The sequence below is a fragment of the Tripterygium wilfordii genome, chromosome 8 (assembly GCF_013401445.1).
Source record: "Tripterygium wilfordii isolate XIE 37 chromosome 8, ASM1340144v1, whole genome shotgun sequence".
In the NCBI taxonomy this organism is placed as follows: Eukaryota; Viridiplantae; Streptophyta; class Magnoliopsida; order Celastrales; family Celastraceae; genus Tripterygium; species Tripterygium wilfordii.
Genome location: NC_052239.1, coordinates 3,786,461 through 3,801,832, shown reverse-complemented (window position 1 = coordinate 3,801,832; position 15,372 = coordinate 3,786,461). Strand labels below are relative to the sequence as shown.

Below are 15,372 nucleotides of genomic sequence, written 5' to 3'. Positions count from 1 at the left end.
CAAAGAAGCATAGGTCGTTTTCTTTGATGTTACTATCGTTGTGGCTTGGAACTACAATATTTTGGGTAACTTTTCATGAAACGATACTAGGTCCATTAATGTTTTGGGCAAAAACTGTGGAGCCGATCGATTGCCTGAGTAGAAATTTGCATATGTTCAAACATCCTTACCAAAAAAAAACATCGAGAATTAAAAAAAACATTCAACTTTTCAATTGAAGAGGACATGGAATAGAGCTGCCAGAAAAACATCTACGTGAAAATACTAAACAAAAACATCGAGAATTAAATAACATTCAACTTTTCAATTGAAGCGGACATGGAATGAGAAGAGGGTTTCATATATGAAATAGTTATAGAGGACTTTGAAGGTATAGAGGTGTAATCTTATTTGACTTTTGGGTTTGGGCAACTACTCCCTGTCATGAGTGGCATGATGATCATGATCACCAGAAGACAAGAAACGCATTATTTCATACATTTTGATGCAGCCTCAATGGGCAGTGACGGTGACAAATTCTGCAAGGAGGAACAACTGGATTTGCATTACTTGGAGAAGAAGGAACGTGCCAAGCAAGGAAGATGTAGGAGGGAAGGAACATGGGGTTAAGGGACCTGTTAAACACGTCAAGTCTGATGGATCGTACTTAACACAAGAGGGGGGGTGAATTGTGTCCCCAAATTCCGATAGGAATCTCTTTTTATAATTTAAAAGGAAATCAATGTCAATTAACAATTAGTACACAAATTTGAACTCTAATGATTATCCTAATCAATATTCATTTCAATGCAAGATGTGATACAATATGGTGAATGATCAATTATCAAATAATCAAGGAATTGCAAAAACAGATTTTTTTTAAACAACACACTGCACACCGATTTTACAACTCAAATTTCACCTAGCAAATCAAGTCAGAATTCAATGAAATTTGGTATGCAGTATCACAATACCCTAATGAATACTATATAAAAAATTCAGATTAAAATTCAAAGTTTAGCTATGTGAACAGTGCACGGACAGACTAGTGGTTCAGAAAATTCTGCAATCAAAACACTTAATCAATCAACAAGCAAGCAATGCAATCAAGAAAGTCCACACAGCAATTTATAGTAGTTCGGAGACTCTTCTCCTACATCTACTACCTAGGTTCACCAACCTAGGATTTTCCAACCTCCACTAAGGATGTGGTTTTCTCAAGAGCTCCACAAAACTCACAAGGGTTTTTAGGTCACCCTTAAAACTGAAGATTTCAAGATAATCTTCAAACTTTACAACCAAGGGTTTCAAGCACTCCCTTAAACTCAACCTCAACAAGGTTTTTTCCCAATGAAGGGACTTTTACAAGTGTTCGGTATAAATGGTTCACTCAAGGTTTGCACTAAGCAAATGGGGTTGAGGAACACTCAAGAATCACAATATCACCTCACGGGTTGGATAGAAAATGAAGAATAATGAGGATTTTCGAATCTGAAAATAAGAAGCCAAATGAGAAGCACTTCCTCTTTGCAAAAGCAAAATAGTGAGGAAGCCTTTAGAGTGGCTTGGGTAGAAGCTTGGATTCAATGGCACAAACTAGCTTGAAAGCTTTGAGAGCAAGAATTTCTTCAATGTAATTTTGGCTTCTCCAAGTTGGAATGAGGAAGAACCCCTCTTTATAATTTACCAAGCTCTTGTGATTTCCACCGTTGGATCTTTTTCCATCTTCAAATCTCGACCTTCAATTACATGTGCAAATCTTGGCCATTGAATGAATAGATCATTAAATCTTGACCTTACAATATGTAGCCGTTGCACTTGTATTATTTTCCAAGTCTAGCTTTCCAAGATTTGAGTTGTCATGTGCACTTGCAACCATCTTTGACAATTTGATCAAACTTGCACCAAATCTTGACCTTGGTATCTCCAACAATTTTGTCATCTTACACCAAATCTTGGCCTTGGTATCTCTAATGATTTCCTACAAAATGTGTAGCAATTTGCAACCATCTTTGACTCCAAAAATCAAGTAAGATCTTCTTTTAAGTCAAAAATTGCAAGCAAGAATATGGTCTTATGCACAACCATTGGATTCACCTTTTAAATGGTCATCTTAACCCTTCAAGTCTTGTTGTAATCTGATCCATTCATAATTCAAAACAATTCAATCTCAGCCATAGATTAGTGTACCATTGGAGCTTGTAGTCTTCAAGAATATCTTCATAATCTAAGTCTTGTCTAGTTGCAAAATATACTTTCTCATCTCTTACAAATTTCAACCATTGCATTTGTCCTTTAGCTTCATCAATTGTCTTCTCACAAAAATCTGATCATTGACCTCAATAAAGGAAGCATGTGCAAGATCTTGTTTGATGAAGATAAGAGATCCTTCACGTGACCAAACATGTCCCTCCATTCTTGACTTCAAACTCTGAATTTGGCAGCACCAATATATCCATATTATACAGCCCTAAGGCTAGTTCCAATCATCAATCAAAATGCCTTAGTGGAAGGTTGATGAACATAGGTTTTTCTTGGTTTTCTAGAGATCCAAGCTCATACTTGAAAACCGGACTTCAATTCACTTGAGCAAACTGAATTCTGAGTGATATAACATCCTCATGATGATTAACCTACAAAGAAATAGGAGGTAGAACTCCCCAATTGCATGTAAGCTCAAAGAGCTTCATATAGAGTGCATAGGTTAATTACATTAGAAAAACAACCCAGAAAATTTATATTACTGCATGATAAATCATTTTATATATATTAGAATGTCCATATAAAATTTCATAACAATCGGAAATCGTTTGGTCACTCAACCAAGCAAATAAGTCACTAATAGTGAAACCGATGAATTCTAAGTGTAAATTCAATGTCATTTTACAAACTCAGTGTAAATGACCTTTTCTCTTAAACTTTACTAGGTCAAATATGTTCATAGTGATAAAACTAAGATGCACACGAAATTTCATTTAAATCGGAGTTCATTTGGTTCACCACGTTCACAAAGAACACATATGCACAAAATTAGGTAAAACCTAGTTTTGGCGGAATTTAAGCATATGACCAAATATATATGTGATGCACTTAATTTATCATGATTATAGTCCTAGAACATATATTAGACCTTCATGTGCATGTGGTTCAAGTTTCAAGTCATTTGGACCTAAGTAAGATAAATTATGATCATTAGAAGATTAATGCCCTAACTTAGTCCATGTATGTTTGTTTCCAAAACTTAATTTCCAGCACTATCTCAAAAATATATAGATACCAAATTCACATAGAGATATACATAAGCCTTCATTTGTATATGCACATTAAGATATTAAACAATTAACCAAATAACCATTTAAGCATGTTTTCTAGCATTTTAGGATATGTTCAAGTCAAGCATGCTCACACACATTTTAGTATACAATCATACACAATCATCAAAAACACAATGTTGACCTAGACACTAAGTCTTGGTCCAACACTTCCTTCATATTCCATTCGTATAAATATTCAAAAGTAAGAATCAGCATAAACCAATATCTTCCTCAAGAAATCTTCAAGAATGGAGGTTCTACTTCTAAACAAGATGAAGGTGGAAATGATCCCAGATTCAACCTCTCCCCTATAAGGGAAGACGTATACGAGGACGATCCCCAGAAAACCATCGAATCTCTACAAGAAGCTTTGAGGGAAACCAAAAGGAGACTTAAAAAAGCAACTGACAAAGTTCAAGAGTACAAAAAGCAACTTATGGTTTCAAAGTATGTCATACAAGGTGTTCGATATATGTCATGGGGCAGACAAGCAAGTACTCATGACCCAGATAAATTGCACGAAGCAATCACTGAGATCACAGTACAACTTGGATCTATTGCAGATGGAATAGACAGTGTTCTTTATACCCTAGAATAAAATTCCTGTCCAACAAAGTCTGTTAGTTTTATTAGTTTAATTAAATAAGGCAAATATGTCAAAGCATTGCATTGTATTGGAATACCAAGAGCTATTAAGTTTTACTAATTATGGTTGAATTAGGAGTTTCCTTATGTTCTAGCAAATAGCCGACTATATAAGTTGGTATTAGGGTTGTTAAAGATCAGTTTTTTTATCAATAAGAATCATACATCTTTAGTTTTGCTAACAAGAATAGCAAACGCTTCAATAAATCCTTTCGTTGCTCTGCGTTAGTTTGGTATCAGAGGTTAGGATTTGTTTCCTGCATCATGGTACGCGGTAGAGGCGTTGGCTGTGGGGGTCGTGGTGGTAGGTGGTTTCCTGTTGAGAAGGCCTATGATCATGAAGGGGACGCATGAGATGAGGTGATTGAGGATATGCAGAGGCAGATAGAGGAGTTGACTCAGCGTCTAGCACTTCTTCAAACCCATAGCGGCGGAACCGAACGTGATTCTAATTCAGAGATTGACAACCCATTCTACAGGCAACCCCCGTGGTTGGCAAGATCGAAATCAGACTTACGGATTCAAAATTGAGATTCCAGATTTTAGTGGTGGGTTACATGCTGGAGGGTTCTTTGATTGGCTGAATGAAATCGAGCGTATCTTTGAGTTTAAGGAGGTACCAGAAGAGGCTAAGGTTAAGCTTGTAGCCATGAAATTGAAGGGTCGTGCTTCTGCCTAGTGGGAACAATTGAAAATAACTTGTGAGAGACAGCGTAAATCGATAATTGTTGATTGGGAAAAGATGAAGCGTAAACTTAGAGAAAATTTTCTTCCATTTGGGTATGCAAATCGTTGTTTCAGAGACTTCAGAATCTAAAACAAGGAATAAGACTGGTAGATGACTATACAGAGGAATTCTATCAATTAGTGGCAAGGAATGATCTAAACGAATTGGACGAGCAGTTAGTTGCAAGATATATTGGGGGACTACGATTGACAATACAAGATGCCTCTTAAGTCTCCATACCATATGGACAGTTTTCGAGGCCTACCAACGTGCATTAACAGTTGAGAAACAACTAAGTCAGACCATATCTAGGCAGGCGAGCTACGGCGTTCATCAGAATTCATCCAGTTCACAGTCAGGGGCCAGCCACGATACCAAACAGGCAACACCAATTCCATGAGTCCACCCACAGAATGCCACAAGTCTACCTCATGTTGCTGGTACTGGATTTAAATGTCTGTGGTGAACAAGGACATAAGTCTAGTGACTGTCATAAAGCTACCAGTCGTGTCGGAAAGAATTTGTTAGTTGAAGGAGAGCATGAAGAGTCAGGGAATTATGGTCCTGAGGGTGAGCCAATTTTTGATGAAGAAGATCTCGAAACTGAAATCATTGACGGTGATGGTAACGTGAATTTGGTTACTAGAAAAAATCTTCTAATACCAACAGAATCCGATGGAGAGGACTGGTTACACACTAACATCTTTCAAACCACATGTATTGTGGGTGAAAAGGTGTGCAAACTAATAATCGATAGCGGAAGTTGTGAGAATGTAGTGTCGGAGGAAACAACTTCTAAACTCCAATTACAAACGGTTCAACACCCGAAGCCGTGTAAGCTTTCTTGGTTGAAGAAGGGGACAAATATTACGGTGGATCAAAAGTGTTTGGTCTCCTTTTCAATTGGAAAAAACTATTTTGATAAGGCTTGGTGTGATGTGGTGCCTATGGATGCTTGTCACCTACTATTGGGTAGGCCCTGGCAATACGATAGTGGAGCAGTACATGATGGAAAAAAAATACTTATACCTTGAAAAATAAGGGTAAAGTGTTTGTCTTGAAACCAAGAAAAGAGGAAGAACAACTCAATTTGCTGAATATCTATCATTATTTTTGAGAGCTGCCAAAGAGCAAGGCGTGATTTATGCTTTATGGCCTTGTGAGAGGGAGGCCATGAGCAGTTCCAAAATTCCAACTGAAGTACAAGAAATAATTGGTGAATTCTCAGACTTGACGCTCGAAGAGCTTCCTCCCGGATTACCTCCAATGCGTGATATTCAACATCATATTGATTTAATACCTGGGGCAGTATGTGCATACATAGCCGAGCAATTAATCGTATCACAATTAAATATCGATTCCCAATTCCAAGACTTGATGACATGCTTGATTATCTTTTGGGCACTCAGGTATTTTCTAAACTTGATCTTAAAAATGGGTATCATCAAATACGCATTAGACGGGGGATGAATGGAAAACTGGTTTCAAAACTCTAGGACGACTTGTATGAATGGTTAGTCATGCCTTTTGCATAATACTTATTTTGTATGTAAATTGAGCTAATAGTCCATTGAGCATTTTTTTAATGTAAATTTCGATTAAGGCCTCCTTTTTTAAAAAACAATTGGGCTCCACTACAAGAATTAGGAGCCCAGAAAATGAGAATTTCAATCGGAAAGGGCCTAGAGTTTTCCAATTAAGAAGAGCCCAATTTCATTTCTAACGCTCTTTGTGGAAAGCCCAAGTATTCCATAGGCCATGATTCACGACCTTCATAATTATTGATAAACATTATTTGCACCTCATTTTTTTATTAAGTACACCCCGTTAATTATTTGAAAACACATTAAAATGGGATGTACTTAGTAAAAAATGAAGCGCAAATAATGTTCATATAGTTATTTTTACCCACAATTTTTGCTGCATTACCCACCAATGCTATATAGTTATTTTTACCCACAATTTTTGCTGCATTACCCACCAATGCTTTTCTTGTTTGCCCGTCTACTCTTTGCGAACTTGTAATCGGGACGAGTAAAGCAAAGCAATATCATGTATCATTATCTGATTCTGTGGCTGCAGTTGCCAAGGCTCATATTTTTGCATATATCTATCTCGGGAATGACAGTAGAGACTTGGTCATCGTAGTCGAGCAACTTGAGCTTTAGGAAATGTTCAATGAGTTTTTCATTTGTTGGTAGAAATCTGAACCCCGGCATTCGTTTCATATCTATTCTGCTCGACTCGTCATCTTATGCTAGCTCTTGTTCAACTAACGGAAAAGAAGAGTTTGTAAAACAGAGTTGTAGTGGCTGCAAACTACTAGTTTGGTATAGGTTTCAAGGGATTGTTACCTAAGTAGAAGAAGAGTTGCAGATATACAGAGAGGGGGACCCACTCATGGGTCACTGGGGCACGGCCCCCTAATGACCCAACAAAATTTTCATTAACCCTAATATGGGTTGATGTGAAGCCCCAATCAAAAAAAGAGGCCCCAGTTGCACTAACCTAGTCCACTAAACTATTATCCTTACCCACAATTCGACCTAGATCCAACCTATTTTTAATACTCTTGTTTTTTGTCAATATGTCTGATGTCTCTATATCATGTATGTGCATACCTCCAGAGACACCAGATAGTGGTCGCAAACAAGAGAGTGAAGGATGTACTTGTAGAGGTCGTACACAACCTCCACTCTCTTGTTGTGTTTCATGATTTGTGGTCTATATTCGTGAACCGTGAACCCATAACATAAATAACTCAATATTTTTTTGTGTGTTTGCAGTCTATATTTGTGAATCAAAAATGCATCACATAAAATACCCCCCTTTTTTTTTTTATGTTATTGTTTTGAAGTATTATTATTGTGTTTTTACTTTTGCGGTCTTTCTTCATAAATCGTGAACCCGTGACATATAGAATCCTGAATTTTTTTTGTGAATGTGTTATTGTTTTGAAGTATTATTAATATGTTTTAATATTTGTGGTCTATATACATAAATCGTGATTTCATGATATAAAACCTCAAAAAAATTTGTACCCACAATGATCCCAATTTCTAGGAAGCTGGGAATGAGTGAATGATTGAGTGAGAGAGTGCAATACTAAATAATGCAAATTGGCTTCTTGATGTGTTGGTTGGTGTCTCTATTTGCTGATTCCGTCCTTAATACTTTATTAACTACTAAGGTCTATATCTAGGACTAAAATTAGTTCTTTATCAAATAGCACAACTGATTTTAGTTGGGTGCTTTGACAGTAGTTGTGGGTTGCCCCTGCCCCTTTCAATTAATGGAAGCTATGGTCCATACCTCTTTCAATATTTTTAGAAAGCAAAGGATGCCTTGACAAGAGGCAAGCATAAACAAGCAAAGAGAAACTACTGTACAATACAAGAGGAACTTCCTTTATAAATACCAAGAAACATAGCACACAATTGGAGAAGTGAAATTACATAGAACACATCCTGTTCAAGTAGAGTAGTCATTCAACAAGGCTGACCACATCTCTACACCCTAAATAAAACTAATCACACTCAAACGCATTACAACCGATAACTCTCAAACGCATCACACTTTATTGAAGGGAATGCTATGATGCCGCACGATATATGTCATCCATGAGACAAGAAGGCGGGTTCGCATGGAAACAACCATGATGATGATACACCCACATCCTTGTCTCATAAAGGACATAGTATCGTGCCACATGATAGACATTCCATATGTTGTAGGGTGGGCTTTCCATCGGTGATTCCTACGTGTTTCTGCTTATTTTTCTCTATTTTCATGTGTAGGAAAAACATGCAGAAGGACGCTCAAACCACCGAGCCCAATCAGAATCACTACTGCCTCCAGGAGCTGTTGCTAAGCAGTTTGCGATGAATTCGTCAATTGCTTCGGTGTCACTCATATCCTTAGCGGGCAGACTTCCTGAATATTCTGATGCGCTGGAGTCACTAGGGGCAATTTTCATACTTCCAGGGTAAAGGTTTATACCCTGGATGGTAGGCTCACAGCTCACCATCTCTGAGATCATGTCTTGCTGCTCACTAGTGCTAAATTGAGGCAACGGTAGATTATATTCATCAGCAACACAATTGGTTTTTTGAAGATCCCCATAAGAGAGCCCCTGCATCATGTGCGTCCCCCAAAAACATCCATCTACCATTGCTTTGACTGCTTCAGTGTCATTGATATCCCCAATATGCAGACTACCCAATGACTCTGATGGGCTGGAGTCATCAATGGCAGTGTGCATACTTCCACTGCGGTATTGTGCATCCTGGATAACCTGATGCGACTTCACCGCCTCTATGTTGTTGTATTGCTGATAACCGGAGCCAAATTGAGACAATGACATAATATAATCATCAGTAACGCCATTGGTGTGCTGATGATAAACATTAGAAGGGCCCTGGCTATAGTGCAACTCTGGCAGCTGAGCTGTGGGGGAGGTGAGAGGTGACACCCTGCTCGTTAGAGTTCCAGAAATCTTCCTCAAATTGTGGGTCTATCTGAAATAAGATTCATAGAGCACCAAGCATTAGCTTTGAAATTGCAACTCGTGCACTTTGTGATTAAGTTGATAGTAGACAAAACAAGGAGTTTCCATACCTCAGGCAATGTGAAATCTGTAACAGGATTTTCAACTTCAGAAGTCGAGTCATGACTTGGTTCACCTTCATCACCTGATGAATTGAGAGTCCTTTTGGGTGCTTTTCGATGCAAGCGGGAGATGACACAATCCATCTACACAAATTGAAAGACCAATAAGTTGAAAGGCAAGCATGCTTGAACATAAAGACCAGAAACAGAAACTTCCACGACAACTAATGTCATACATCAAAATTACTCTCCACTTGTCATATATTCAATACTATTAGCAATAAAGAATTTTGATTACTCGAAGTCTCAAACAAGTTTCCTACGGTATTAGTACACTCGTAGAGAACACAACACTCACTACAGATGCTAATGAACTGGTTGTCATATGATGCTGTGCATGAGCATTGGTCATGGTAATGAGCAAGTGCCAGGAAATATGTTTTGCTTTAGAACAAGAATCATATTGGAAAATTGCATAACATAAAATTTAGCCTCCTCTCAGTCTCCCTAGATGGACTAGACACAAAATCCAAATAAACAGAAGTAATAAAAAGGAGCCATAGAGATAAGAATCATACACCCACAGCAAATATATCACAAAACACCAAAGAAGTTTGAAAAAAAAAGGAAAGAAATAGCGTATAATACCCCATTGGAAGAAGAGGGATTCAGCTGATATTCGTGTATGGTCCAGTGAGTCCAGAGTGGGTCACGCACACGACCTTCATAGAAAACCAAAATTCTCTTGATACCAAGGACTTGGTTCTTGGCTCTGTTCTTGATCTCCCGTGGCTTGCCGGTCACTTTCCAGTAACCAGCCCTAGTTATCCTGTTATTGTTTCCACTCTTTTTATACTTGCGATCTGGACGAGAAAAGAAATACCATGTATCCTTTGATGGTATCGCCGCCTTCTCTACACAGAGCTCGAAATTAAATTACAATTAAATTTTCAGATGCAGATCCTCTAGAGGAAAAGAAAAGAAAAGAAAAAAACCCTAATAACAAATTAAGCCTGATCGGACATATATGGTACTTACTGGGTAACTCCCACGGCTCGTAATTGCAGATACCACCAATATCTGCAATTGCAGAGACTTTGTCATCATTGCCACAGATCTTATGGCGTAAGTAATAGTTGACTAGCTGTTCCTCCGTCGGATTAAATCCGAAACCTGGTGTTTCCATGTCTTCTGAGCTCGTCATCTTCAATTTAAGTTGATATGAAGCCAAAAAGTAAGAAAAAACAAACACCAAAATTAAAGAATAAAAAGGAGAATACAAAAAGAAGCAGTGAAAGAGAGAACTCACCGGAGAAGAAGTGATACTCGGCTGATCTGCGATCGTAGTAGAGAGAGTGAGAAGAAATAGTTGCAGTTGAAGAAGGATTTACTCTGAGAGTGGAGTGGGAAGAAGAAGAGTGTAGTATGAGTCTATATAGAAGGACAGGAGACATTTTTATTTTCTTTTGTATATTTCTTTTAAGGAAACCTCGTAACACGTTATCTGAGAAACTGAAAGGATAAACAAACGAGTTTCGTTTTGATTGGAAGGGTGAAGTTGACTGTGATAAATGTGAGAGGTATCAGGTTCAACTCGTGTAGCAATTTCTACGTCATTTTTTGGTGAGTTTTACTAACATCTTAGTTTTTACTAATCACACTCCAACTTTGATCAATTTACCTTTAATCATATGTTTTTCTAGGTATAGGATTAACACACCCTCTCCACTTCAAACCAAACCAGACTTGCGATCTATCTATATCTATGATATCTAATTCTTGATCTTCATAATCTTCCCGACGTCCTTCGTCTGTCCTCATCGTTTCCAAATAGCTCATGTGGATTCTCTCATAATTTTAGAGTTACTTTGGTGCAGATTTTGTGCAACAAATTTTGAAGCCATTTATGGGCAAATTTATTGTGGTTTATTTTGATGACATCTTAATTTATAGTCCCACCAGGGAGGCCCATCTCCAGCATTTGAATGAAGTTCTAACCACTTTACGTCAACAACTTCTGTTTGTGAATAAAAAAAAAGTTTCTTTATGACTAACTCAATCACGTTCTTGGGCTTTATTGTATCTAATGAAGGAGTACATGTAGACCCATTCAAGGTGCAAGCTATTCTTGATTGGCCAACCCCAAATAGTCTTCATGATATTCGGAGTTTTCATGGCTTGGCCTCCTTTTACAGGAGATTTGTGCAGAATTTTAGCACTTTGATAGCACCGATAATTGAGTGCCTAAAGGATAAGGTGTTTCAATGGACCGATGAGGCTGATCAGAGCTTGAGGCTGGTGAAGAGACAAAATTGCAACAGCTCCAGTATTAACTCTTCCTAACTTTGAGAAGATTTTTGAAGTTAATTATGATGCCTCTAGAGTAGGAATTGGGGGTGTGCTCAGTCAGGAGGGACATCGGGTTGCTTTTTACAGTGCTAAGCTCTCTAGTGCACAGCAAAATTATTCTACTTATGACCTTGAATTTTATGCAATTGTTCAAGTCTTGAAGCATTGTTGGCATTATTTAATTCAAAAGGAGTTTATATTACTCACGAACCATGAAGCTCTTACGTATGTTAATGGGCAACATAAACTAAACCGACGACATGCTAAATGGGTTGCTTACTTACAAGAATTCACCTTTGCAATTTGTCATCAATCTGGCATTCAAAATAAAGTTGTTGATGCCTTGAGTAGACATGCAACTCTATTGACTACAATGACAGCCCAAGTAGTTGGCTTGGATACTTTCAAAGAATTGTACTCCAGTGATCCTTCCTTTAGCAAAATTTTTTCAGCTGTGACAGCCGATTCTTCTTCTGAATATCAATTGCATGATGGGTTCTTGTTCCGCGGGTTACAACTATGTATACCCGACTGCTCTTTGCGCCTGCAAATCCTGTGTGAAATGCATAATGAGGGTCACTTTGGAAGGGATAAAACTTTGGCTTTGATCTCTAAAGGTTTTTATTGGCCTAAAATGTCTAGTGATGTGAAGAAGTTTGTAGCACGCTGTTTTACTTGTCAAGTTTCGAAAGGGGCCGCTACCAATGTTGGTTTATATACTCCTTTACCGGTGTCGTCCACTCCGTGGCAGGATGTGAGTATGGATTTTGTTTTAGAGCTCCCGCGAACTCAGCGAGGTATGGATTCCATTTTCGTTGTAGTTGATCGTTTTTTGAAAATATCACATTTTATTGCTTGCAGGAAGACTATGGATGCCACCCGTATTGCTCACTTTTATTTTACTGAGGTGGTACGACTTCATGGTTTGCCCAAATCAATTACTTCGGATCACAATACAAAATTTGTAAGCAATTTCTGGAGGTGTTTATGGAGTAAGATGGGCACTACACTCAATTTTAGCAGTTCTTATCATCCTCATACGGATGGTCAAACTAAAGTGGTGAATCGGATTTTGGGAAATTTGTTGCGTAGCATTGCCGGTGCAAAACCTAAGCAATGGGATGGTATGCTTGCTCAAGCGGAGTTTGTCTTTAATCGCTCGACAAATCGCACTACTGGGTTCAGTCCATTTGAAATTGTGTATGGATCTAATCCGGCTGGGGTGCTTGATTTAACTGAGATTGCTCATGGAGGTAAACTACACATTAAAGCTGTAGACATGACTCAATTTCTTCGGGATTTACATGCCTAAGTACGTACAAAAATTGAAGCTAATAATGTTGTTTACAAGGCCAGAGTTGATGAGAAGCGTCGTTGCGTTACTTTTGATGTTGGGGATGATGTGTGGGTCATTCTTACTCGTGATAGATTTCCTCCTGGAGAATATAACAAGCTTAAGGCAAAGAAAGTTGGTCCCTGTGAGGTGCTTCAACGGATTAATGACAATGTTTATTGTGTGCGTCTTCCGAGCCATCTGAAGACCTCAAATGTCTTTAATGTTAAGCATCTGGTACCGTGTTATTTTGCTGCCCCTTTGGCCAACTCGAGGTCGAGTTCTTTTCAATCCGGGGAGACTGATGCAGGCTTGGTAGGCAGTGACGGTGACAGGTTGTGCAAGGAGGAACAGGTGGCTTTGCATTACTTGGAGAAGAAGGAACGTGCCTAGCAAGGAAGATGTAGGAGGGCAGGAACATGGGGTTAAGGGACCTGTTAAACATGTCAAGTCTGTTAGTTTTATTAGTTTAATTAAATAAGACAAATATGTCAAAGCATTGCATCGTATTGGAATACCAAGTGCTATTAAGTTTTACTAATTATAGTTGAATTAGGAGTTTCCTTATGTTCTAGCAAATAGCCGACTATCTAAATTGGCCTTAGGGTTGTTAAACAGTAGTGTTTTTTATCAATAAGAATCATACATCTTTAGTTTTGCTAACAAGAATAGCGAACGCTTCAATAAATCTTTCCGTTGCTCAGCTTGCTCTGCGTCACATTTCTTGTGGAGGAGTAAGATATGCTAGCATTGGCATTTGTGATGGTAGTGTAGGCAATGGAGCCTCAAAATTAAGGACCTTAATCACTTGCCGTATCGAAGGCCGAAATGCGTGGTCTGGATGCACACACCATAGACCGACGAGGATCAATCTCTTGACTTGCTCCTCATCAAACTCTCTGCACAATTTGGGGTCTGCTACATCAAGTACATTCCCAATTCCATGCAACTCCCAAACCCATTCTACTAGTCTTATTTCCTCTGAAATCCTAGCATCCACAGCCTTTCTACCAGAAACTATTTCCAAAGCAACGACTCCAAAACTATATACATCTGTTGCTTTGCTAGCCTTGCCTGACATTAGATATTCAGGGGGCATGTAACCCATGGTCCCTGCCAAAATTGTGGTTTGACACCCTTTTGCATGGTCAACAAGCCTGGCTAACCCGAAATCTCCAAGCTTTGCATTGAAGTCGGAATCCAACATAATGTTGCTTGATTTAATGTCTCTATGAATCACACAGAAATCACCTTCTTCGTGTAGGTAAAGCAATGCCAAGGCCAAGCCTCGAACAATTTTGCATCTCAAAACCCATGTCAACGAGCTTTTGCCTTTAAAAAGATGAGCGTCTAGGCTTCCTTGAGGCATGAACTCATAAACTAGTAAGAGATCCTTTTCATGGCACCAGCCGAGGAGCTTCACCGTATTTTTGTGCCGTAATCGGCTAATGACCTTCACTTCTGATGCGTATTCTTTGACTCCTTGTTTAGATGCACTTGATATCCTCTTTACAGCCACATAAGAGTTTGAGTCTTTTAAAAAGCCTCTATAAACTGCTCCGAACCCTCCCTCTCCAAGCATCTCTTCTTCTGCAAAGTGTTTTGTTGCCTCAGCCAATTCAATACAAGAGAATTTCTTAGGTCCTAATCCATTTTGAAATTCATCACCAAAAGATACTTGGAATACAAAACCCTTGACATTTTCATCTTCTGTCATCTTCTTCTTCCTTGAACGGATACGAAGGAAAATTAGGCAAACGATCAAGGAACACAATCCAATAACAAATCCTGACACCAATCTCGTCCTGGTCTGTGCCCTTTCTTCCTGCTCCGGAATAAAATTGGAAAATGGACTTGGCGCCTTCTTTAATGGATCAGATTCATTCAATCTAGAATCAAAAAAACTTGAACTTGAAGTGAAAGTCCATGAACAAATGGTATTTATTTCAAATGCAAGTCCAGTGCTAGCAGAGAAGCCAAGAGAAACCCATTGAGGCAAGATTTTCCTCAGATCAACCTCATAAGAGATTTCTCCAACCCTGCGTTTCTTACTATTCTTATCAACATAAGCAAACTCAACACTTAGATTTTTCTTGATTGAATCATATGTGATCCATACCTCTGTCTTGGTCCCATCCGGAATACTGCTCATCCAAGGCACAGTTTTGACGGAGGCAATAGAATTAACGTCGATACCTACGTGATCATATGGTGGATCCCAAGGATTTTGATAAGTATCAAACTCAACTGCAACATATGGAAGAGGACCTCCATCGTTTTTATCGTCTCTTGAAAACAAACCAAGACCACCACCAAAAGCTAAATCAGGAGGAAATGGGAAGGAGAAAGCTGCAAGAAAAAATGTTAGACCATCGCCATAAAAAGAATCCCCTAGTGAGTTGATGACAAAGGTGAAG

At 38.6% G+C, this 15,372-nt stretch overlaps 2 protein-coding genes across 4 annotated transcripts; both read right to left on the bottom strand.

Annotated features, from left to right (window-relative positions):
* Positions 1-8,049: 8,049 nt before the first annotated feature.
* LOC120003369 (NAC domain-containing protein 62-like) lies at positions 8,050-10,759 on the bottom strand. Of its 2 annotated transcripts, XM_038852330.1 has the most exons (5): positions 10,583-10,757; positions 10,312-10,477; positions 9,922-10,187; positions 9,283-9,417; positions 8,050-9,182 (listed from the first exon to the last, which is right to left on the bottom strand). In XM_038852330.1, the coding sequence occupies exons 2-5, from the start codon at positions 10,475-10,477 to the stop codon at positions 9,087-9,089; spliced, it is 663 nt and encodes a 220-aa protein (XP_038708258.1). In that variant the 5' UTR covers positions 10,583-10,757; the 3' UTR covers positions 8,050-9,086. The 2 variants fall into 2 exon arrangements, with proteins under 2 accessions (XP_038708258.1, XP_038708259.1); XM_038852331.1 differs by having other exon boundaries at positions 10,312-10,759.
* Positions 10,760-12,891: 2,132 nt separating this feature from the next.
* LOC120003367 (L-type lectin-domain containing receptor kinase IX.1-like) lies at positions 12,892-15,255 on the bottom strand. 2 transcript variants are annotated; one of them, XM_038852328.1, is made up of 2 exons: positions 13,602-15,255; positions 12,892-13,389 (listed from the first exon to the last, which is right to left on the bottom strand). In XM_038852328.1, the coding sequence occupies exon 1, from the start codon at positions 15,105-15,107 to the stop codon at positions 13,671-13,673; it is 1,437 nt and encodes a 478-aa protein (XP_038708256.1). In that variant the 5' UTR covers positions 15,108-15,255; the 3' UTR covers positions 12,892-13,389; positions 13,602-13,670. The 2 variants fall into 2 exon arrangements, with proteins under 2 accessions (XP_038708256.1, XP_038708257.1); XM_038852329.1 differs by lacking the exon at positions 12,892-13,389 and having other exon boundaries at positions 13,445-14,994; positions 15,075-15,234.
* Positions 15,256-15,372: the final 117 nt, after the last annotated feature.

Bases quoted from the DNA above. Each gene is read 5' to 3' on its own strand.
- LOC120003369 (XM_038852331.1), bottom strand. From the start codon at position 10,477: ATGACGAGCTCAGAAGACATGGAAACACCAGGTTTCGGATTTAATCCG. The intron at 10,188-10,311 runs GTAAGTACCATA...AGCTCTGTGTAG, and splicing joins CGAGCCGTGGGAGTTACCCA to AGAAGGCGGCGATACCATCA. The intron at 9,183-9,282 runs GTATGGAAACTC...ATCTTATTTCAG, and splicing joins CAGATTTCACATTGCCTGAG to ATAGACCCACAATTTGAGGA.
- LOC120003367 (XM_038852328.1), bottom strand. From the start codon at position 15,107: ATGAGCAGTATTCCGGATGGGACCAAGACAGAGGTATGGATCACATAT.